The sequence below is a fragment of the Myotis nattereri genome (assembly GCF_964212035.1).
Source record: "Myotis nattereri genome assembly, chromosome: 2".
NCBI classification, from domain to species: Eukaryota; Metazoa; Chordata; class Mammalia; order Chiroptera; family Vespertilionidae; genus Myotis; species Myotis nattereri.
The window spans coordinates 19,227,481-19,250,368 of record NC_138076.1 but is presented as its reverse complement, the minus strand read 5'-3'; the positions used below and the strand labels follow the sequence as shown (position 1 = coordinate 19,250,368).

Genomic DNA, 22,888 nt, shown 5'->3' with positions numbered 1-22,888 from the left:
TGGAAAATAAATTGACTGAAGCGATAGGAAGCTTAGCATGGCCAGGTTCTGACTGGCTGCTTTGAGGCCATGGTGGCCATCAGACTATTTGAATGATAATTACAAGTTTTCCTCTCATGACTGTATGGGTTGCCATGTTGACATTTCCATTAGTCTGAAGAAGTTTCTTGCTGTTACTACAGAACATGTTAACAACCAAGACCCAGTGATCATGCCTAGAATGTCCTCTCTGACATGTTATTGTGTGTATTGGGGGGGGGTGGCATCATATTGCTTGGATGTGGCCCCTTAAACAAGGAATACAGTGGCAAGAAGAATCAATAGGCAGCAGATGACTCAAGAATAGACAGTGAGGCCAAAGCAAAGCACAGACAAGATGATGTGGGGTCCATGGAACACATTCCTATATTAGCACATCTGTCGCAGGAACACGAAAGGTGCTGGTCTAACAGACTGAAACGTTAGTCTGCTGAGCAACACTCCCAGGTCTCCACAGAGTGGCATTTTTATTGCAGTATTTCGTTCATGGAAAATGAACAAAACTTTAAATAAATCACAATTACTTATTGCTTAGTATTTTGGATAAGGAATTCTTTAGTTTATCAGTACCCCCACGGCTTTCAAATGTGCATTCTTCAAATAGTTTCAATTACATATACATTCTTTCTCCTGAACAATAAATTATTCTTTAAAAAAAGAAAAAGATACATAATTTTAAAGTGAAGAAAAACAAAAAACATATATTTTTGACATTTACCTTAAACTTATATGAAAACAACTCTATGTTAGATGCTTAAATATAAATAATAAAGGACATTATGTTATTTACAATGTTATACAGTAAGTTGAGAGAGTAAAATTCTGACATTAACTCATAAAGACAGTAAATGATTTAGGAAAACATCTAAGTAATGTACATGGTGTATTTACAAAAGAATATATAATAGAACTTGTGAAATGTGGCCATTTCCCTTTGCCTGCATTTCTCTGCAGTGTTTCATGGGCCTTTGTAGATAGAAATCTCATCTCTGTGGCTGGTGGAATGCAGCCAGTGCTAAATAATAAAACTAGCCTTCCTTATTTTCACCAATATGAGCTGTGCCCCTTTTAACTCCAGGCCAGAAAAAAACAGGAATAATTACTGAGCAAGTTACCCTGGATAAACTCCACCTGTATCAAGACAGTCACACTTAAACAAGGAAGATACAGCATGTTGGTGTCTGAAACACATTCACATACACCCTGGTAGAGCGTTAGTTTGTAGAAAGCATGAGGCTGTCCAGGTACTCTTGGAAAAAAGTCATACCAGGCAAGAAGGGAGAGTAGGATAGTAAAGGAATCTCGAGTGAGAAAAAGAAGTTTGCATATACTATGTTCCACTGCATAGCCCTCATTCGGATATGATTTCCAGGGGGCAGAGTGGCTGTGGAACTTCTGGGCAATTACCCAAAAACCCACAGAAGCTTTTCATTTGCTGGGAACACAGGTTCACCCTCCTTTGAATGGCCACAGCACTGCCTGAGTTTATAAACAGGGTGGGTGGTTGAGAGCCACGTGGCAGTTAAACATCATAGAGATGTCCCTGTGAACACAAATCCGGTGGCCGCAGCAGGTAGCCCTGAGGAGTCAGCTGGCCTTTCTTATCAAGGGAAGCTCTGGCTTTACAGGTAATGCTGTCCCGAATAACGCCCCCCTCTGTGAGTGACTAGAATCAAATTGGAAAGAAACTTTCCTCTTATCCTAGGTTTTCATATATATTTTGTAACCTGAAAATTTACAACAATTTTCATGTTGTTCATTGCTCTCGATAGATTTTATTTATTCTTGAAATTATTCAGAATGAGACATGTGAATACTCCTACGTCTGTAGAATTAGAAGCAAAAGTTGTAGTTTTAATTTGTGATAGGAATTTTTTATTGAAATACTCCAAGACTGACTCAAAGGCAATATTAGAATAACTTACAGAACCTCTTTGGGTTGACTGTCTTCTTCCTCCTGCCATGAGCTTACTCATGTCTACAGACCTGGGAAATCAGTGCAACTTGTGCAGCCTGACAGGGGCCCCTCCATGTGGATTAAGAAGCTGATGAGGGCACTGCTGGGCACAGAGGACGTGGTATGTGAACAGTGAAGGGCAGCCTGGGATATCAAATACTCAGAGTAACTTTAAAGACCTGCAATCAATCAGGCATCTCTGTGGATTGTAGAAACATGTAGGAGCTCAATGACATGACTCATGCCCAGCCTGCATTTTTCTTCTAAGACCTACCTGCATGTATCTTCTCCCCTTTACCTTTAACATAGAAATTTGGTGAAGAAATAGGTTCAGTTCACCTGCCAACAAGCAGCATTGACTTCACCCCTGGTATTTTGGACCCCTTGCTAACCTGTTCCCCATTTTTTCACATGCCTCCCAGGAGTCTACTTGGAACCTCAGTAGAGCTCCAGCCAGATTCGGCAGGTATCAGGTAAAATGGGGGCCTGCAATTTTTACAAAAAGCTATTGTTTTCCTGAATTAGCAGTTCTTTCAAATGTTAATACCTATAGGCCTTCCTTGGATTTACAATCCCAAGAGAACATGCAAAGTTTAGACCCATCTTAGTCCTGTTTTGCGAGAGTAAAGCAAAAACAAAGGAGGAAATGGGTGATACAGGCTGGGAATCAAGAGGTCAGTACACAGGAGGGGGTCGTGTTTCTGCAGGGAAAGGTGCAATCTTTCCAACACTATTGATGTTGCCTGATGAAGCATCACTCTCAGAATGTTCTTACTAGTCACAAATCACATGCATGCTGGCCATTCCTGACAAAACTGTTCATGCATAGTCATGACCTAATCAAGGCGACATTGAAAAGCAAGAGGAAACTAATGAGGAGAAAGGAGTGGTCAACAAAACCGTTTAAAATTGCAACCCATGCCACACATCAGCCCTCCACCTGTGTCTTCCATCAATCCCTCCTTCTGGACACTCTATTTCCCTATGATGACCAGTCACCACTAGGCACAGCAGGCGTTTCCCTCTAGGCATTTCAGACAAGTGCTGAGTGTGCTGTTGGAGCTGGGGTGTTTGTGCCATCGCATGTCTCTTTCAAGCCAAGAAGACAGAACCAATCACTAGCTCCAAAATCAGTGAAAAATGCAAGTCAGGAATGATTGCACCTTGTCCAGCCCTGGTTTGATCTTCAACTAGATGTGCCGTTGTGTCATTCCCCCAGAGAGAAAGTGACATTGAGTCCTCTGATAAGGTGTTGGTCTTACCCTAATAGCAAGCCAGACCCCATTTTCTCTGCTACCCTCCAAACTGTGGCTTTTTTTGTCAAGAAAAATAAATTGAAATAAAATAAGTGATAGCTCCTCTTAGTGAGAGCAAGCTGTCTTCTGATGAATAATATAGTTATTTTAAAAATCACAATATTACTTTCTTCCTAATATTTAACATTACTTAATGCAGTTTCCTGCTGTAATTAATAGTAGCATGCTGTTGGATCTACTATTATCTCAGAGCCCAGTGAAGCAAACCTTTGGCTGGCAGAGTAGACACGACTCATTTCATAGACTGAAAGCAAAAGAAAACTTCGTACAGAAGAGAGGAGTATTTGGATGGATGTGCCATTACAAGACGTACTGATTGGGTGCTACTTTAAGCCAACGGAGGAACAGTGGCAAGTCTTGCAGATCATACATCCAGTCAACATCATAATGCAATGCACAAGAAGCCAGCGAAAACAGAATATATGGGAGGTTTTGCTGAAATACTGTGGAAAAGCAATCACGGTAACGGTACAAAACTTGCTCTCGACATAACATAACATAAAGGCACCATTGATATCTTTCTCATTTGGAAATACTGTAAAAAATTGCTACATATGGCACATAACACATTTTTACATACATATATTTAATTTATAAAAGTTTTTTTTTCCTGTTTTCTATTTGCAGAACTGCTAAAATAAAATAAATTGTTTAATTTAAGGTGGAATACTTTATTATATAAAATAAAGTTTTACAGGTGTATCTATGTGTTTATTTAGGTTTTTATACAGCGATAGGGTCTTGGTTAGCAATTACACTAGACAGCCTGGCCTGCAGATCCTCCTGTGTCGAGAAGCGGCCTGCTGGGTTAGTCCTGCTCTCGGCCAGGCGGAAGGCAGGTGCTGCCTCGAGACTGGCTGCCAGGGGGTTCTGTATGCCCAGAAAAGGGGTGGCTTCACCTACTCTTTCATCTTCTGTTTCGCTCTCTGAGTTACTGCTCTCAGCGCTTGTGTTGCTGTCCATTTCCAACCTGTTGGCAATGTGGCCATTGGGCTTGGTTCTTTTGGCCCGCCGGCTGTTGGTGAGTTTCTTAACGGGCTCTTGAGCTGGCTCGTACTCCTGGGTCGTTTCATACTCCTCATCCTCCACTATCCTCAAGGGACTAGGGGGCAGGCTGCTGCTCTCATGCGCGGGGTTGTGGTGGAAGGAGTTGAATTGCTGAGGGTGGTGGTCATACTTCTCCCGCAGCCGTGGTGGTGTCACCAGAAGCAGAGGTCTCTCTTCTTCCACAAAGGGGCTGACTGCCATAGAGGGCATGGACACCGTCGTGCTGGACACAGGTGCAGACATTTCCGAAGGGGGCGATTTGGGGGAGCTTGGCGTGTGGAAATCTACAGGTGACATACGAGCCGGGGTGGTCATTGCTGACACATACCTGTGTGAGCACAGAATACCCCGCATAAGTGTGGTGGAATAAGAGGAGTCATAGAGTAGGGAGGGGAAGGGGACAGAGTTCACGATATTATATAATCAGAGAACAAAGGATTTCTGTTCATCGTATACTTCTTGGATTTTTACACTAGGACATTCAGTACCCTTGGAATCTCAAGTTATGAAGCCAAGAGTTTCCTTACAGGAGTACATGCACAGATCAGCTACATGGCCTAGCTCATCAAAGCTTTAAGGATTTTCAATCTCATCATGATTGTAAATAAAAACATGAGTCAAGATTAGAGGGCACGAGGTCCTGGGAACCTGTTAGTTTGTAAGGACCAAGGCTGAGGGATTTGTAAGGGAAAGAAGTATTACTTAAATACTATACCTTCCTAAAGGCCAAGGGGTCTTAGAGAATGAAGCCCAAATGGGGAATGGAGGAAGATCTAAGATGAGTTGCTGAGAGCTGGATCTGCATGCATTTGGATCTGTGTGCCTTGTTTCTCCTTAGCTCAGCTATAAGGTTATGTCTTATGAAAAAAAAAGAGCATAGTGACTTAGATTTATTCTTGATAACAGTGTAACATATTTGTGTGCTTTAAATTTTTCCATGAAATGCTACTTCTTAACATTCAATTTGCAACTATCCATCCCAGTGACCAAGACATCCAAAGGTAAGCCTGAGAGAACCTTACATTGGCTTCACAGTATATTAATCAATCTCTGGTCTACCTTTCTTCCAAAGCTTAGAGCTGCATCAGTCTTTGGCTCATCTTTGTGACTGCTCAAGGTCTGCTGTACCATGTTACCTTACGTCATGTTATGGCTGATAATGCTCATTGAATCTTTTTGTTAAGACACTGAGTGCAATGTTTTTACCATATCATGCTTTATCCCCCCGGGAATAAGAAGACCTGACTTGGCACTGGAGAAGACATGTGGCTTATTGACAGTCACATTTCTCAGCTTTTGATAAAAATGTTACCGATGCATAGCGCTAGATGACTCTTTTTTTCACATTGGTGTTCTCAGAGTCTAATTTGACACGACTTGTGATGACTCAGGACAGCACCGTCTGAACATTAGCTAACAGGAACCTATTAACTTTCCTGCTTTCAGCCATGATTCAGAGTTATATGAATGTGAGACCTAGCTGTGTCTAAAATGGGAGAGTGTCTAGAGGTTGAACTACTTGGGGCCAGAATCTTTAGACTTTTTGCTTTATGAGTACTTAACTTTAGCTCTCTGAGAAATGCTAATCCAAATTTAGCCAAACACATAAAAGTGATTTATCTTTTCATGATTCTAGAGACTATCTGGGATATTCAAGGAAGTCTACCACAGTAGGGAAATGTCATTCTTTAAAGATAAATGTCACATGTAGTAAGAAAGAATTGATCCCTAAACTCTTTCAGGTTTCAAAAAAGACTAAAACAGAATAGACAGACTTTTTAAATACATAAATGTATAATTATGTGTATATCTAAGAGTAATGTTTTAAACCAGTTTTGGACAATGCCTTATTTTTCATCCATGAACAGAGCAACCTTTAATTCCATAAAGCTTTGAAATACCAGTTTGGGATATTTCATAGAAAGGCCATTGGAGAAGTGATTAGCAGGGTCTATATGACCTATAAGCCCCAAACTGGTCATCTTTTGTCTTAAGTACTTCCCAAGCGAAGAGTGGAAAGAGTCTACCAAACTATTTCCACCCATGTAAATACCAAATACATATTTGACATTATGTAAAGCTTTGAACAAATGGTCAAAGATTAGACTGAGATGATACAGTAAACAAGCAGACAAAACCCCTCTGGATTTGAAAACAAACAAGTGACAGCTTACTGGTAGGCTAGAAATGCTGGTTGGGTATAACTCTCTCCCAGTTTAGGTGAAAATGGATAGAGAATCTATAAATTTAGTATTTCTATAAAGCATCTCTTTCAGTTTACTTTCCTCTGTTCTTTATTTTACCTTTCCTATAATTCCCCAACCCAATCCAATACCCACAGAAAAAAAGCCAAAACATTCTGGAATAAAGGGCCATATGAGAGGCAATATCTACTTTGAAAACCACCTGTGAAGACTGTCAGACGCAGCATATAAAAGATTTATTTATTCATCCCTTCCTGGAATTTCATAAAAGGGATCATCTATGGTGGAACGCAAGCAGTTGTTCCCCATGAGAGTCAGCAGTGACATAGCCCTTGATTTGATTTAACTGAGGCTGGAAGGTAAGACGAGTTAGCACATGAGAACACGAGGTCAGTTCGACCAGAGTTTGGATAACTGGCAAATTGGAATTCTAGAAGGGTCCTTATCAATCACTGGTGCCATCTCTCTAAAGTGACAACTGAGGAAACAGATCCCGAGTGGGGCTGAGCCTAAGGCCGGACCTAGGAACTCCAGGTTGGCTGCCCCTTCCACATCAAATCATTCCAGCTCGTTAAGAGTCTGTTGCCTGTTGGCCACTGGGACGAGGTGAGAAGCTCAGAAGAAATGAGTTCAGTCAAACAGAAAGATGACTTCATCAACTAGGAGCACTCCTAGAACAGGCAACTGCTGCCCCTTATTCTCATTAGAGTAGATTTCCTTAGGTGAGACCGCAGGTGCTCATGGGGGTTCGCTTACTGGGGTTCTTTCTCCTCTGCAGTAGCTTTGCCCTTCAGTTTTACCTTTCGCTATGAGGAGAGTCTCGGTAGGAGTCAGGGGTTTCTCTGGCATGCCTGAGGAAGCTGTTACATTCACGAGGGCCTCCCATGCCATTAAGACGTCCTCTGGGGCCCCCAGTTGGGCTGCTGTGCCTACTGTTTTCTACTGATGACATCATGATTACAGAGTGGCTTTCAGAAATGATGCTTTCGGTGTGTCCGTTGCTCCAGCTAGAGGGGAAATGGGGAAGGCAAAGATATTTTTTAGAAAATTATGTGCAAAAATGGAAATGAAGAGAATGACCAGACAAATATTTCAAATTGTCCATGCATCAGTAGTTCACTATAACATAACTTGTCTCAGAATAGAATTGTTATAAAGATACTTGCTATAGGAAGGATCTTGATTTAGATTGGTTTTGTAAGGACACAGGTTATTCATTTGTTCACTCATTCAACACATTTATCAAATATCACTATGTGCTAAGTGTTCTTATAATCATTCTGATCTTGGCAGCTTAGGTTAAGGAAATACTTGCCCAAGTGAGCTACATTTGGAAGTCTAGTGTTGCCTTTGGTTGCACTAGTGTTGCACTCAGATATTGGTCACCAGGGCATTTGCTAATTTAGGGTTCACCTATTTAATCGATTTCTCATGTGTATTTCCCAGGGCAATTCAATCAATGGGAGAAGTCAACTTCTAAGTATGATGTTGCATCTAAGACAGAGTTTTCCCAGTATAGCAATTCAGTGAGTGGTTGGGCAAGAGTAAAGACAATCTCTAAAATAGGGAACAACTCGAGGTAGGTCTCATTTCCCCTTGTTTGATGATGCAAAAAATGAAGGCTCAAATTTAAACAGCAATTAAATGGCAGAGCCAGTTGATGTCCAAAGTCGGTTTTGGTCCCACACCATACATTTAACTATACTTCACTGCCCCGTACATGTGTCCTGTGCCTTTCTTAGGCAATGACAGCACAAGGAAATTGACAAAAATTCATTCCCGGAGGAACCACACAATTGTTTTTTTCTCATACCTGTGACTCGGAGTCTGGGTGACAGTAGTGGAATGATGAGTTGTAGAGGTATAGTGACTGGTGGAAAAAGATGTCTCCACTTCTCTTTCAACAATATGCTCACTAGAGATGACATTTTTAGATACGTATTGCTGGATAAACAAAGAGACACAACTTGAAGATTCAGGTAAGTCAAAACATTAGCACTGTCACACAAAAACATCTGTTCTAGTACACATAATAAACAGTACATTTCTTCATAATAAATTTCTTTTCTCCAATGTCCAGATGGAAAATCCTATTCTGGTTACCGTGGCCTTTAGATTCAGTGAGTGGAGTTAATAAGTTACTCTTTGGACGTGTTCTCAATAGAGGTCCTACAGTCATAACTGCTCATTATCCATTTTTTTTTTAGTTTGTTTCTAGTTGATAACATGACTAGAATTCAGTAAAAATATTTGTCCAATATTCATTTTTTTGTCATGGTTGTTACAAGTGAAAGAAGAATTTGTTTAAAGTCTCTATATTTTGGATCTACCACTGTTTTACAATTTCCTAGTGTCCACGTTGCCCAAATGATACAACTGGAATTTTTAAATTGTCAGTAATAAGAGTAGTGAGGCTACTGAGAGATAGGAAGGATGTACAGAAATTGTTAAGGTCACACATCTGAGAAAGCATATAATACATAGAGGATCCAAATGCAGTGCAAGTACATTCTATTTAATTTTCATCATCAAATCACAGTAGCTATTTACTGTCTTCTCAGCGGGAGAGGCACATTCTGAAGTTGTCTTAAATACTATTTGTATTTACACCAAATTAAGTTAAATAGAGGATGAGGCAAAGAAAAGAATACCCTCAAATGAAATAGGGTTTTGTAATCTGATGGGCGGTGAGCGCTAAAATAACCTCATATATTCATGGAAACCCCCAAAAATGCAACTTGAATTATGCTTGAAATTCTAACTGGTTCTCTTGGAGGAAAGGTTATTCCATGTGGAATCCCTGGGACGTGCGGCTAGCTGGCTTTAAGGAAAAGATGGTGGCGTCACACATAATGAGCTACTTCCAGTCTGGGTACCATTTCACTCTTGCTCCTGGAAGGCAGTGTAAGCTCAGTGTATCTAATGAAAATAACATTTAACACTTATTCAACACTCATTAAATGCCACTGGGCTAAGTGTTTTATGTAGGTTCTCTTATTTAATGCTAGCAAGAACATTCTGAAGTAAGTATTATTTTTAGGCCTGTTTTCATGATGAACAAATAGGGTTTAGAAAGATTAAAGCCTAAAGTCACACAGTGTGTGAGCCATGAATGGAATCCAGGCAGTCATTCTGCTTCCTACATCTTAGTGACAGTGTATAGGTGTGTCTATAGTGAGTGCATTGATCGACCATGCAGATCATTCTAATGAGCACTGATGGGGGTGGAAGCAGCAAAGCATCCTAATGTATCTGCACCTGACTCTACCAGCCTCCTGTAGGTCACTGTTACAAGACTTACTGGTGGTTTAGAAACCACCCACTCTGAACTTGGGTCCATGATATATTTGCTCCACACAAAATATACCTTTTTCTATAGAATAGAAAATGGTAGTGTAATACAATCTTCAAGCTTTGCTTATAAAAAGTAAAAAATCAGAGAGAAATGATGAAAACAGGAAGAATGATGGTGGAATAGGAATAGAAAGAGCAACACTTCAAAAGCCAGGGAAACTGAGTCCAGTTCTGGCCCTTCTCTGTTAAAAAAATAAAAAAAAGGAAGATTTGAAGGTGATATCGAAAGACTTTGTGGAATCTAATATTCTATGACTCAGTTATACTTCAAAGCCTGGTAAATTTTAAACAAAGGACTTGAGTGGTCAAGGGTAGGTTTCATCAGGAGGGTGTGGCATCACGTAGACAGAGTCAGGGAATAGAAAGCAAATGTTCCTCCAGTTTTGCTGAGAAGCAAGTTTGATAAGTCACTTGACCTTTCCTGCCCTAATTTCTTCCTTTGTAAATCAGAATCCGCAAATCATCGGGCACGGTGAAGCCGCCAGTAAAATCACTCTAAAGCCCTCAGCTCCGTTCTCAGTACTAATCAGTGAGAGGCTGGAGCAGCCTTCATTTCCAAATTAGAAAAATAAAACATTTCCTTCTGATTCTTGTATCATTCATTTTCTAATTTTCCTTTGTGTTTTTCTTTTCTTTCTTCCAGCTACGGCCTCCCCGCAGAACAAACCCAACATTATTATTCCAACCCCTTAATGAACACTTTAGGGGAGGAAATGTGCTGGTTTTACAGTAACCAAATCCACTTTAAAAAATGTCCCCATTATTTTCTCCTGGCAAAACCTTGGATTCCTGGAAGCCGTGGAGATTAATGGCAGCAGCTAAGAGCTTTAGAAAATAAACTGCAAGGTGCCTGAACAGAGGGGAGATGCTCAGCGTATCCACTGCCAGAGTCAACATACATTCACCAGCTGCACGTTCTCGGGGGGTGGGTTGGGGTGGTGAGGCCCGTTGGCAATGTTGACCATGTTGTTGCGCTCGGACCGAAGACTCTGCCGAAGCCGGTCGTGAAGCTTTTTCCGCTGTTTCCTGCGTATGGAAAAGGGAGCATTTACTTTTTTCTATTGCTTACATTCCTTATTTCACCAACACATAATCCGGGCAGTGGCTTGGTGGTGAGGGAGGGGGGAGGGAGGGTGTGCCATTTCATTTTAGAATCTGCCTGTGGGCAGCTGCGGAACCACACACATTCTAGTAACCAACAGGTGTAAGAAGCCGAACGGGCTTCTTACAGAAATGAAACCGGACTGCTGAGAGAGAAGACAGACAGAGGAGAAGCTGGGGTAAGTCGGGTTGATATTTGGCTGAAACCCCATCGTCGCTAATCCACCCATCTGGGCCTAAGTCTTACAGGCGGTCATTTGTCTTAGGCAACAACTTGCGCTGTGCAATTGACAGAGCTGATTTCATTTGTAATTTTGCCTGTTGGCCTTTAGAAAACGCAGTTAGTTCTGAATCTGCACATGATCCATGGTGTGTGTGCATGCATAGTACTGTACATGAGTGAAAACGTGCATATTTGGCCTGTAGATTTGGGCACAATTGTAACAGAATCGTACTTTGGCAACTTTTTTTTATGACTAGGTATTAAAATATCTAAAAAGACTCTTAAGGGAACAGGTTAAGGGGGAAAAAAGAAGGATCTATGTAACACTTTCAACAATAAAAATTTAAAATAAATAAATAAGTAAATAAATAAATAAATAAATAAATAACTCTTAAGGTGACTCCATGAAGGCTTATCTCTGTCGCTTACTCAATTCTGGCACACAGCTCTGGGGTTGTAGGAAAACTCCATCTATGCCCTGGATTTTATGGACTAAAAGCACTGTCTTTGGGGATATCATAACAATATCCCCATGACTTGCTTTGGCAAGAAAATTTATGTGATGAAGCAACAAAACAAACTGTTAATATTTGTTTAGACTTGAAGTGGAGGTCATACGTCAGAAAGTGGAGGGAATTTGTGTCACAAAGTGATTACATTTGTTAATATGGACCCACTTTAAAGGATCAAAAATAGTGAACACAAATCTGTTTTAATGTTTTCCCTTTTGTTCTTTCAAAGCAAGTTTCCCTTGACTTTCCTCTCAGAAGATTCCTTTTGTACATCTCACACTCATGAGCATCTGAGCTGGAAACTTCATTGGATGGAATTAAAAAAATAATCAGGATAATGCTCAGAAAACGGCATCTCAAATGCCACCAAGTGTTTCCTTTATCTTCGAATGGTAATTGCAAACTGGACGTGTCCCCAGCAGTGTTTGACAAGTGCACTTCTTGCACCCGCCACCCTCCTCTCACATCCACATGCGCACACACATGCACATGTGTGGGCCCCATACAAGCCTGCCCGCCCAGCCCTTTCTCTGGTCAGGGGGCTGTGGTCACTCATCAGAAGTCTCCTCAGCATTTTCACACCAATAGGCAGTGCTTGCTAATTATGTGATTAGGAAAGGTGCTCAAATGGATGATTCAGAAGAAAAACTAAGGGGAAAAGTCCTCCTGGGGTCCCTCCCCCCCTTTTTTCCCCAAGACAGGGCTGTGGAGATGGGTTTCTGTCAGGAGGGAGCAGCGCGGGGAGGAAGGATTACTTGGTTTTGCAGTAGGCCACCACACACATGATGCCGACCACTAGCAGGGCGATGCAGATGCCAGTGATGGTCAGCACCCTCTTCTGGTAGAGCTCCTCTGCTTCTGGAAAGGGATGAGAGCAGATGTCACCAAAGGCCCCTGACCCTTGCCCGGACTTACAATTGAACAGTTGGCATGCTGCATGGCACTATCCATGGTCACAAGAAATAAACATGTGACAATTCATTACTGTTGCAGACATACTTAAGGTACAGCATAACACTGCTCTATGTGGTGAGTATAAACAACAAAGCCAGATGGGGCCATTTACAATAAAAAACTATGCCATAATATTACTTTAATTATAAACTATCGATATATATGAATAAAATTAGCAAATCATAAACATTGATTACAAGGTAACTATTTGGTTAAAACTGTACTTTTATTTTAAAAAAATCTCTTGCAAACATCTCTTGCAAAGACAACAGGAATCAACGCCAATAAAAGGAGCTGGGTTTGGCACCACTGGGACCCTCCTCTCTTCCTTTCTCTCTCCACCCCCTGTCTCTTTTGATTTCCCAGCTATTGTATATTCCAGTGGTCTTTACAGAGAACCATTTATAACTTAACGAAATAAACTCAAAGACATTTGCGAACATGAGCTTGGCTTGTAGTGAGCAACCAAATCAGGGCAGGATCCGTATGATTTCACAGTAAAATGTGAACATAAGCCACAGGATGTGGAGTAGCAAGACACTATATCAGAGAAAATCCAATCTGGTGGCTAAGACAGTCCTGGGCAAAGGTGAAGACTTGTTCTTCGGAGGACAATTATTATTACGTCACCAATTGCACTTAGACTCCTCCTCTATCTGTATAAAGGAATAACTAGCACAAATATTATGTAATTTGGAATAGATTATACATTCCTGCATTGACCAACATGGCAAATTAGCTAATGCAGATTACACTAAGGAGGTGTGAGTTAGAATTTTGAAGTAAAGGTACTATTGTACCTCAAATGCAACCAGTCTCTTATGCATGAAAGTCTTTCTATTTGCAAATTAGTTTTTTTGGGCGTGGACAACTTGATTGATTCTATGGTAGATCAGGTTCTTAACAAGGTTGGCTGACTTAATGGTGAACCTGATCCCTTAGACAGCGGTTCTCAACCTGTGGGTCGCGACCCCTTTGGGGGTCGAGTGACCCTTTCACAGGGGTCGCCCAAGACCATCGGAAAACACATATATAATTACATATTGTTTTGGTGATTAGTCACTATGCTTTAATTATGTTCAATTTATAACAATGAAATTGGGGGTCACCACAACATGAGGAACTGTATGAAAGGGTCGCAGCATCAGAAAGGTTGAGAACCACTGCCTTAGGAGCTGAACTTCCAACCAGTCTAATTACACTTATTGGAAGTTAGTTTGCAGGTCACTGAGAAAGAGAACTCAACCAGTGCATAACAAGCAGGGTCAGCTGTGCTTGGTTTTCTGATTAACAGGCTGGTCAAGATCTGGGGGATATTATATAGGGTGTCCCAAAATTCACGCAAGATTTGCAATTGAATTGAATTGAAAATCTTGCGTAAATCTTGGGACACCCTATACGAATGAACGCCTCTTATCCGGGCATCAACATGGGCCTTCTGAACATTTCCAGTTGACATTCTCAGTCTCAGCGACCACACCTCTTTTCTCTATTGAGAGAGAGCAATTTGCAGGAAGTTTCCTTGAAATGAAAAAGTGCATTTTAATTTCTGTGACACAGTGGACCTTATCATTATACAAAACATTTCCTACAAGCCAAGCCCACGGTAATCAAATTCCAGTTAACAGGTCAGGAACATTGTCAAATCAAATTAATAGAGCACTGATTATTAACAGGAGGAGGAGGAGGAGAACAGAAGTCAGTGGGTAAAAGACTAGAATGCCGCAGAGATTAGACAAAAACAAACCAGAAGGGTTGGAAGTGGAAAGGAAAAACAAACCGAGGAGGACAGACAGACTGACAGAATGACTGAGAGAGGGAGGCAGTCAGGGTCAAGGCAAAACAAGGTTAGAAGTGGAGGAGTCATCTGAAGTCCCTGGCACAGCATGCCTGATACTAAGGGAGGAAAAAGAAACAAATAAAAAGAAAACCAGAGGGAGGAAATGCTCAGGTAGGAAGCACAAGTGGGTGCGAAGTTGGAAGGGTTACCCCATACAGCATAACTCCTAACCTAGGCTGGCCAGCACAGGGAAGCCACGATTAGGAAGCCAAGCAGCTGGTGCACTGCGGTGCAACAATGAACCAGGAGACATAAAAGTGGTGTCACATATTTTTGTGCCGCAAAAGTCAAGTGAGGAGTGGAATGTGAATGCTGATGTGTTAATTGCTTGTGTCGCTGCCTCTCCTCCCCCATAGCCACAGGACAGGGAATTACATTTTATGGGGTGCTGATCTGTGAGCTGGTGCCACTGGAGTCTCCTCCATGACCTGGCATCCAGATCAGTATTTAGCATCTACGTCAAGCAGCAGAGGCAGCACCTCCCTGCGGGTCCTCCAGGGGACCCAGGACGCAGAGCAAGGCTCCTTTGGTTCCTGCGAGCTGGTTAAGAAATTGGAGTGCACACGTATTATTTCCAAGAAAATGAAGACCCTGCCTTCTGTGTCCTTTTTCACTCACTCTATTTTTTCTTCTTTTAAAACAGTAAGGGCTTGGTTGCGTTGACATCTTACCATCGTGTCTGTAGGAACACTGGGAAATGGTTTCTGCAAACTAAAAACATGGGCTCTAGCCAAGGACTAAAGGAAGACCAAGCATCACGCGTACTCTCAGGGATTCTTCTGACACGTTTTTGATGGTTAATAATAAAAGAATAGTTTGACCTGGGTTTGTGAATACCTGGCATTCTTCCTATGTTCTGTAGGAAGGCACACATGTCCCTGTGAGATCAGTCATGGAAATAAAAGGGCAGCGCAATAAAGGCCAAGGGGTCAAGCAAAAGTGCTAAGATGACCCATGAAAGCCAAGGCCCACAGAACACAGATGTGGGACTAGGATTCTGTATTCCCATCAGCATTTACTGACTGCCTTCAATGATTCTCATCTGTTTCTGTTTGATTTTCCAATGATTTCCTAGGTCAGGTTGCCCCTACAATATGAATGTTAAGAGAAAAATACTTGATGAAAATAATATAAATACCCCAGCCCCCTTTTTTTTCCTCCTTATTTTTTTCCTAGTGTAAAATGGGGTCAATAGGACAACAGTAAATTAGAGGCAGTGCTGAAAAAGAGAAGCCCTCGGTCCAATTGGCAGCTCGGCCGTAATGAGTGGAAAAGCTGCTGAGACTTTGCTCTTTGGTTTGGCTGGACATTCAAGTGAATCAGATTGAGCATGTTTTTCAGTAGGATCTGGCCAGGCCAAGAGACAGAGGCCTTGTCTTTCTCAGTTTTAATTGACCTTTAAGGTCTGACTTTCCTTATTAAGGGTTGACTGGTCTAGTCTTGGGACTGTGGAGTCTTTATTAACTCTTACGATCTTACTAAGGGCGAATTGGTATATCTAAACTATCCTTTACCTCACTTCCTTGCTCAGGAATGGGAATAATAAATTCTATAGTCAGACTCCAATGTGATAAAGTAGAAAAGATGCTGTTGGGGAGAAGAAGGAAGGTGATGGTGGAAAGCTCTTCCTCGTGCAGGAAAGGCTAATAAGCCTTTTCAGAAGTGGGTCATTTTTTATCCCAAGGGAAGTAAACCATATAGATAACTCCCCTCATGTAGGCGACCTGCCACTCAAGTGCCATTGGTAGGCCCTCTCTTGCCTCTCACTCTTGGGAGGTGTTCTCTGATGTTCAAAGACCACATATAAATGCGGGAGGTTTCTCATTAAATGGTTTTCTCTTGGAAGATTTTTGGAGGAATGGACAATTCAGTGAGTTTCTATTCCTGCAACTGGTAGAGCCTGCGACAGCCTCATTTCCCACAAATACTGGAAAGTGCATTAGCTGTCAACTGTGAGGTTATCAGCCAAAATGAAAGAGCAGTTGGAGGGTGCCCTCCCTGTATGTTCTCACTGACACTAGCTGGATGGGGAGCAGGTATTCTGTTAATCAGGACACTGTTAACCATTACCCATTTCAGGGCTGTGTGCAGTGTTCATGAGGCCTGGTGCCTGTGCAGTGGAGCCTCTGGGAAGGTAGCACGGCTTCCCCTCTTCCCAAGACTGACCTTTTCTATCAACTATTTAGGACGAAGGCCTTCAGAAGGAGCATGCTCCAAATTCATATGCTCCTAGGAGATATTTGATGTTTACAGTATTTGATTACTTGTCTGGATAATCTTAGTGACTCAAGTTTAATTCCATTAGCACTAGAATTTCCACCTAAAATAGCACAAGGCTTATATCTTTCTGTTTTCTATTTCCTTGCTCAGGAGATAATGAAGCTGACTAGAGTCATGCTTGAATAGCTCCAGAAAATCAGAGCAATTCATGTCTGTTCATGTCATATTGTGTTGCAATGTAAGGGCTTTCTATGTTACTATATTGCATATGATTTTTATATTGTATGTCAAACTCCCATCAGTCTAAGATGTGGTGTGTTTTTTTTAGGGTGAAGTATTTAAAACTTCTTTGGTTCTTAAGCCCCTGGTTTGTTTCCTCCTGTAGCCTTGTATGTCATTCCAACTTACCCCAGCTCTTAAATAACATCATGGCCAGATCCAATCAGTGGGTCAAGGAAGGTGGGATGTATGTGAATTTGCAGCAGGTGAGGTGATTTTAAACTCTAAGTGAAGCTTGGGAATCTAAAAGCTGCTGTGCTCAATAACATTTTGGGTAAACTAATCATAGATTGAAAGTGGAACAATCACTTTAGTTATAGCTGTATGATCCCTTCTAAAGAAAAAGGAAATTAGTTAGGAACTGAAAGGTAAGAGTAGGAAGAGAAAAAGATTTCAGCTCATAGGCTCTAAATTCTGCAGGCTAAAAGGAATGATGATTGGTCCATACCCATAAATTCAATCCCAAGATGCTCTGCCAATGCAGAAAGTTGACAAAAAAAGAAAGAAAGGGAAAAAGTTTCAGAAAAGAGTAATACACTGCACTCCAAAACACATTACACATGACTACTATGTCTCTCTGTGCGTGCACATTGAACAGGACAAATGGTGGTTGTTAGTGAAGCAGTGCTCAGGTACGCCCCCAGGAGTCCACAAAGGGAACTTCTCTTTCAAGGAGTGTGCAAATACTGGCACACTGAGACTTTATTAACCCTTAAAAGACCTTACTGAGGGAGAAGTTGTATAGCTGAACTATTCTCTACGCTCCTGCTCCCATGTTGTTTAGGAATAGAAATATCATATGTATAATTACAAAAGGCATTTGGCATTATTTCATCCCTGTCTTTTTAAAAGGTAGAGGCAAAGTTCCAGGTCGATGAAATTATTTTCCCCTAAGACACACAGTGGCAGAGCCAGGAATAGAAGCCATGAGTTTAAAAATTTGGTCTGAAAATTTTATTATATTGGATTTATATTTTTCTTTGGTTATGCTCTCATCTTTCTTGTTGATTTTTAAAAACACAGTCTCCTTGCCCTGGCAAGTGTGGCTCAGTTGGTTGGAGCATTGCCCTGTACACTGAAAGGTCAAGGGTTCATTTCCCAGAAAGGGCACATATTCAGGTTGGGGGTTCAATCTCCAGTTGGATGCCTACTTGAGGCAATCAATTCATGTTTCTCCCTCTCTCTCCCTCTCCCTTCTTCTCTCTCTTTTAAAAAAAAAATCATCTTTGGGTAAGAATTTTAAAATTACTAATAAAACACAAACTCAGGCCCTAACCATTTGGCTCAGTGGATAGAGAATCAGCCTGTGGCCTGAAAGGTCCCAGGTTCGATTCCGGCCAGGGGCATGTACCTTGGTTGCGGGCACATCCCTAGTAGGAGGTGCGCAGGAGGCAGCTGATGGATGTTTCTCTCTCATCGATGTTTCTAACTATCCCTCTCCCTTCCTCTCTGTGAAAAATCAATAAAATATATTACAAAAAAAAAGACAAAAAACAACTCTATCTCCTTGTCTCCTAACTTTCTACTTTCTCCACCCCTCATGTGATATTAACAAACATTTCTACTCCAAAAACCAGAGAGGGCACTGGGGCATCAGAACCTGCTTCCAGCTTCCTCCTGTCATTCCTGTACGGCACAGCAAACACTTAATGCCTTTTTCAAATTGTTAAAAAAAAAAAAGGGGAGGGGGGTGAGGGGGAGAATACAATTCCTGCAGCTTTTAGTTAATTTTATTACTCCCTCAAATAACAGAGAGCCGATCAGATGATCACTCCACAGTGCTGAGCTCTGAGACAGGCACAGGCATCCAGAGGACGCAAGGGCAGGCCAGGAAGGGAACTCAGAGTGTGAGCCCCCAGCCTGCGCTCCTGCAGAGGCGCCAGGATTACAGGCCTGGCAGGACCTGCATGGGCTTAAATGGGTAGAGGGGGAACATAAGGCAAAGAAGAAAAAAGCTCTAGAAATGACACTTCCCATCTTTGAAACAAAAATGATTAATCAAATTCTACCAGATGGGGCCCTTTAGGAGCACACAGTGTGATGGCGAGGCAGGGCCAGAATGAAAACAGAAGTCAGGAGTCTACATTCCTCCCCTTGATCCCTGATTAGAGAGACACCAGGGCGGTCCACCAATATGAAAAAACACCTCTTAAGTTTGGCAGAGTGGGACTTCTCTTACAAAGCCATCAGTTTGGGCCTGGACAAAGCGCCTCCTACAGAGAGGGAAGGGTAGGAGCTAAGAGAGCTGGAGCCTTCCTGGTTTCAGGTCCTGCCTCTGCCATTTGCCTGTTCAGTGATTTTGGACAAGTTAATTGCTCATTGACAAAATGCTTATGAAACTGACACATGCCTCACAGGGTGACCCTATGGAATAAAGAAGCCGTGAAATGGGTCGGCCAGTGGCCAAAGGGTTTAACAGCTTGGACAACATTCTCGTCTGGATGTTCCCCTTGGGCCAGTTACTGCGTGGAGATTTACTTTTGACTAATTTCATAGCCAGGAAAACTCGGAAAGCTCCTGGGATACCTCAAGAATTTAGACTTTAAAAACTCGCCACCTCTTAAGAAAATGAGGTTTCACAGATTTAAAAAAAAACAACAAATAATTCATTGAGTAACAATGATAGAGAAAGGCACTAGATATAATAGGGAGTCCCTCTGCCTGCATCCAGGGTACTCAGGCAAATAACTACATTTTTCATAAATTAAAAACCAGAGGATATGGGGTTGATTTGGCTGCACGATGTTCACAGCAAAACAAATGTATTCAAATCAAAACAAATATCTCTTGCCTTTGTGCAACAATTTGACAAATGGACGTTTTTTTTTTTCTCTCTTCAATTTGTTCCCTTCATGTAAACTTTGGAACACCAGGTATGAAAATTCATGTTCGGAGGGAGTGATAATAAATTTCCTTACACATTTCCATGAGGATGTGACTCAAAATTTCTCCCTAAAACTCTATCTCTTGCCTTTTGCTCCTACCAGTCAGTAACAATTTAAGGGTTAAAAAAATCAAGAAATATCTGCAGAAACTCTTCCCAGAGAATCATTACTCCATGCCTACGTGAACACTGCTAATGATCTGTATTAGGTGCATAGAAAGCTTGGTTAAGTCTTCAATAAAATTAGTAGCATGCCCATGCATACATATTACTGCATTTACATTTATAGGTAAGTCTGTGAGCCTAACTATAATTTCATTTCATGGGAAGTCATTCATATCAGGCAGCTCCAATTTCAAATAATTCAAAGGGAAATTGGTACTTAAAATTGGAATCTCTTCTGGCCATAAGCCCTAACAAGGAAACAAGCAGAGGAAACATGCATCAGTCATTCTAGACCTGGAGCAAATACTCCTGTAATTTATTTTTACTATCAGTGGCTACGTTTCTTCATTGTGAGTCAAGAAAAAAAATAATACACAAACACTTTTCATTTCATAAAGAGGTTATTACTTTCTATCTATTCTATTTAATCTAATGTTGGCTTGGGCTCATTATGCATCATACACTTCCTATTGAATGTCTGCCTAGCCACTCCATTTTCAAATTAAATTAATAATTCAAAAACACAAAGGTTACTGTAAACAATTCAGTTTCCTTTTCTACATGTGATTTCCTGCTGTGCACTAAGCAATATAAAAATTTAATTTAAATCCGAGAGTCTTCAGAAACTATTAAATATTGACTCACTAATCCTTTGCGTTATAAAGGATTTTATAATTGTTTGAAGAAAACTGATTAACCTGCAGGTTAATTTAAATTTTCTATTCCATTAGTGAAATGAACAATGAAACAACTTTCTTTGACCAAAGTTACATGTTCATGCAATTATGGTTTCTGTTAAAATTTGAAGACATTCGGGACTTTATTCTTTAACGTCCTGGGTCTCCTTATGGAAATAATCCGAGAGACCTGTGTATCGTCTTGCCTTTCTGCACCTCTGAGGTTTCTAAAGGAGTTCTGTCAATGTCAGTTCTAAACGGGACCAATTTCACATCTCACTTTTTAATTTTCAACTTACCTTTACAAATGTAATGGGAGACTCTCTCCTTACTCCGGTTTCCATGTGCACAAGAGTACACTCACAAACACACACACAGCAAAATCTCACTACACTCTGGTGGAATTCATGATAATTTTGTCGGAGATTGATGTGCCTTTATTCTACTGTTAGCAAGATACATGTTTGATAAATGAATAACCTGCTTTTAAAGATTTAGAAATCAACATAAGTAATTTGTGCAGCAGTAACCTATGATTCAAAATTATTTTTAAGGATATCTGCTAAATTTAGTCATTCTGAGAATAGGCCAAAAGTTCTAAAACTGCACTCTTTTAAAGTATTCTATAGTTTGGGCTATTCTGTAATTACTTCCTATAAAATGTTAGTTTATATATGACATACTTGCCCCATACTTCCTCTAACTATTGAAGCCTTCAATGTTTTATTCCCCTCTCCATAAAGTCTATAAATTGATTATGGATTGTCTGTATACACACACACACACACACACACACACACACACTCACTCACACACACTAACACAATCCTTTGAAGTAGGAATTGTGTCCATAGGTTAAATTTGAAGCTGACTAGCCTTGGCAATATTTTCCTAGGAAGCACTATAAATATGTTTTATTTCAAGGCACATGGCTGCCTTCACAAAAGCCATATAAAATAAACATTTGTTCCATTCTTTTTATAATTTAAATCAGTTCTGATAAATCAATAAAAGGCCCCATAGGAAACTCTAACCAGAAAAGTTGCATCAAATCCTGATAATGTAATTTATGTGTTAATAAGCATTGTAAAAGTTGGACATTCTTTTGGAACATTATTTTTCCACTGGAAATGTGGTTTGGCAAGTTAAAAAAATGATTCTCTTTAAAGCTGGGGAATATCATTTCTTTTAACATTTATGTCCTGTGTTTTAGACTTTATGAACACTAACAAGTACATTTTAAACATTACCACTGTGGCTATGTTTTTTATTTGTGCAGCCTTCATTGCTACTGAACATAAAGTTCTTAGAACAGCAAACATCTATTTTCCTGTCTTCTACGGGGGAGTGTGCAGAAATAAACATTGAGAATTTACGACACGGAGGTTAGAAAATTAACTCTGGGCTAGACAAGTTTGGGAAGCAGTTTCTGATCAGAGGGCCTTGCTTTTCTGGGCATGAGGCAGCACCAATGCACAGTCATTGCAGATTCTGTTCATAAATGTGCTTCTGATCGATCTTTGTTAAATCAGGTTAAATGGGAACGCTGCTTTTCTGGATGTCTTCCAAAAGCTCACGAAAGAGTTTGTTCTAGGAGTCACATTTTGATTAAATACACAGTGTGGATCTTTAAATAATATCTTAGGACAGAAAATGCTCTCAAAGAGAAGTTGAGAATATTTTCTCTGGTTATAACTGTCAGATCCAATGGCATTATTATTTTTAGAAATGTCTCCATTTTTAATGCTTTTCTCTATGCAGTGGCCCAATATTGCCTTCAGTGCACAACAAAACGATATAACACCAAAATTTTTAGTATAATGCAAGTGTTCAGAATTTTTGTTAAATTATAAAGTATAATTTCATTGCATTTATACAGTTACATGGACTTGCTAAATCTATATTGTTTGAATACCAACACATAATTTCTGAAAGGAATGGCTTCAATATATAAATTCTCTTATTTTCCTTCTATTTTCACTTTCCATCTTATCTACTTTTGAAAAATTAATCTATAGCTATGGAGAGAAAAATTCTGTTCACTAAATGCATATGATTTCAAGATTTGTCAACAAAGTGAAGACTGCATTTGAAAATTTAGTAATATCAATTTACC

At 40.5% G+C, this 22,888-nt stretch overlaps 1 protein-coding gene across 5 annotated transcripts in view; it reads right to left on the bottom strand.

Annotated features, from left to right (window-relative positions):
* Positions 1-3,921: 3,921 nt before the first annotated feature.
* The window catches only part of NRG1 (neuregulin 1), a 1,003,358-nt gene continuing 984,391 nt past the window's right edge, over positions 3,922-22,888 (bottom strand). For 2 of the 5 annotated variants that reach the window (XM_081083054.1, XM_081083052.1), the window contains 6 exons: positions 17,495-17,518; positions 12,509-12,611; positions 10,817-10,943; positions 8,377-8,507; positions 7,364-7,570; positions 3,931-4,687 (listed from right to left, as the gene is read on the bottom strand). In XM_081083054.1, coding sequence (XP_080939180.1) covers positions 4,036-4,687; positions 7,364-7,570; positions 8,377-8,507; positions 10,817-10,943; positions 12,509-12,611; positions 17,495-17,518 — 1,244 coding nt within the window. In that variant the 3' untranslated portion in view covers positions 3,931-4,035. Of the gene's footprint in view, positions 4,688-5,074; positions 5,217-7,363; positions 7,571-8,376; positions 8,508-10,816; positions 10,944-12,508; positions 12,612-17,494; positions 17,519-22,888 lie in introns of all 5 variants that reach the window. The other 3 variants (XM_081083055.1, XM_081083053.1, XM_081083056.1) reach the window with 2 other exon arrangements.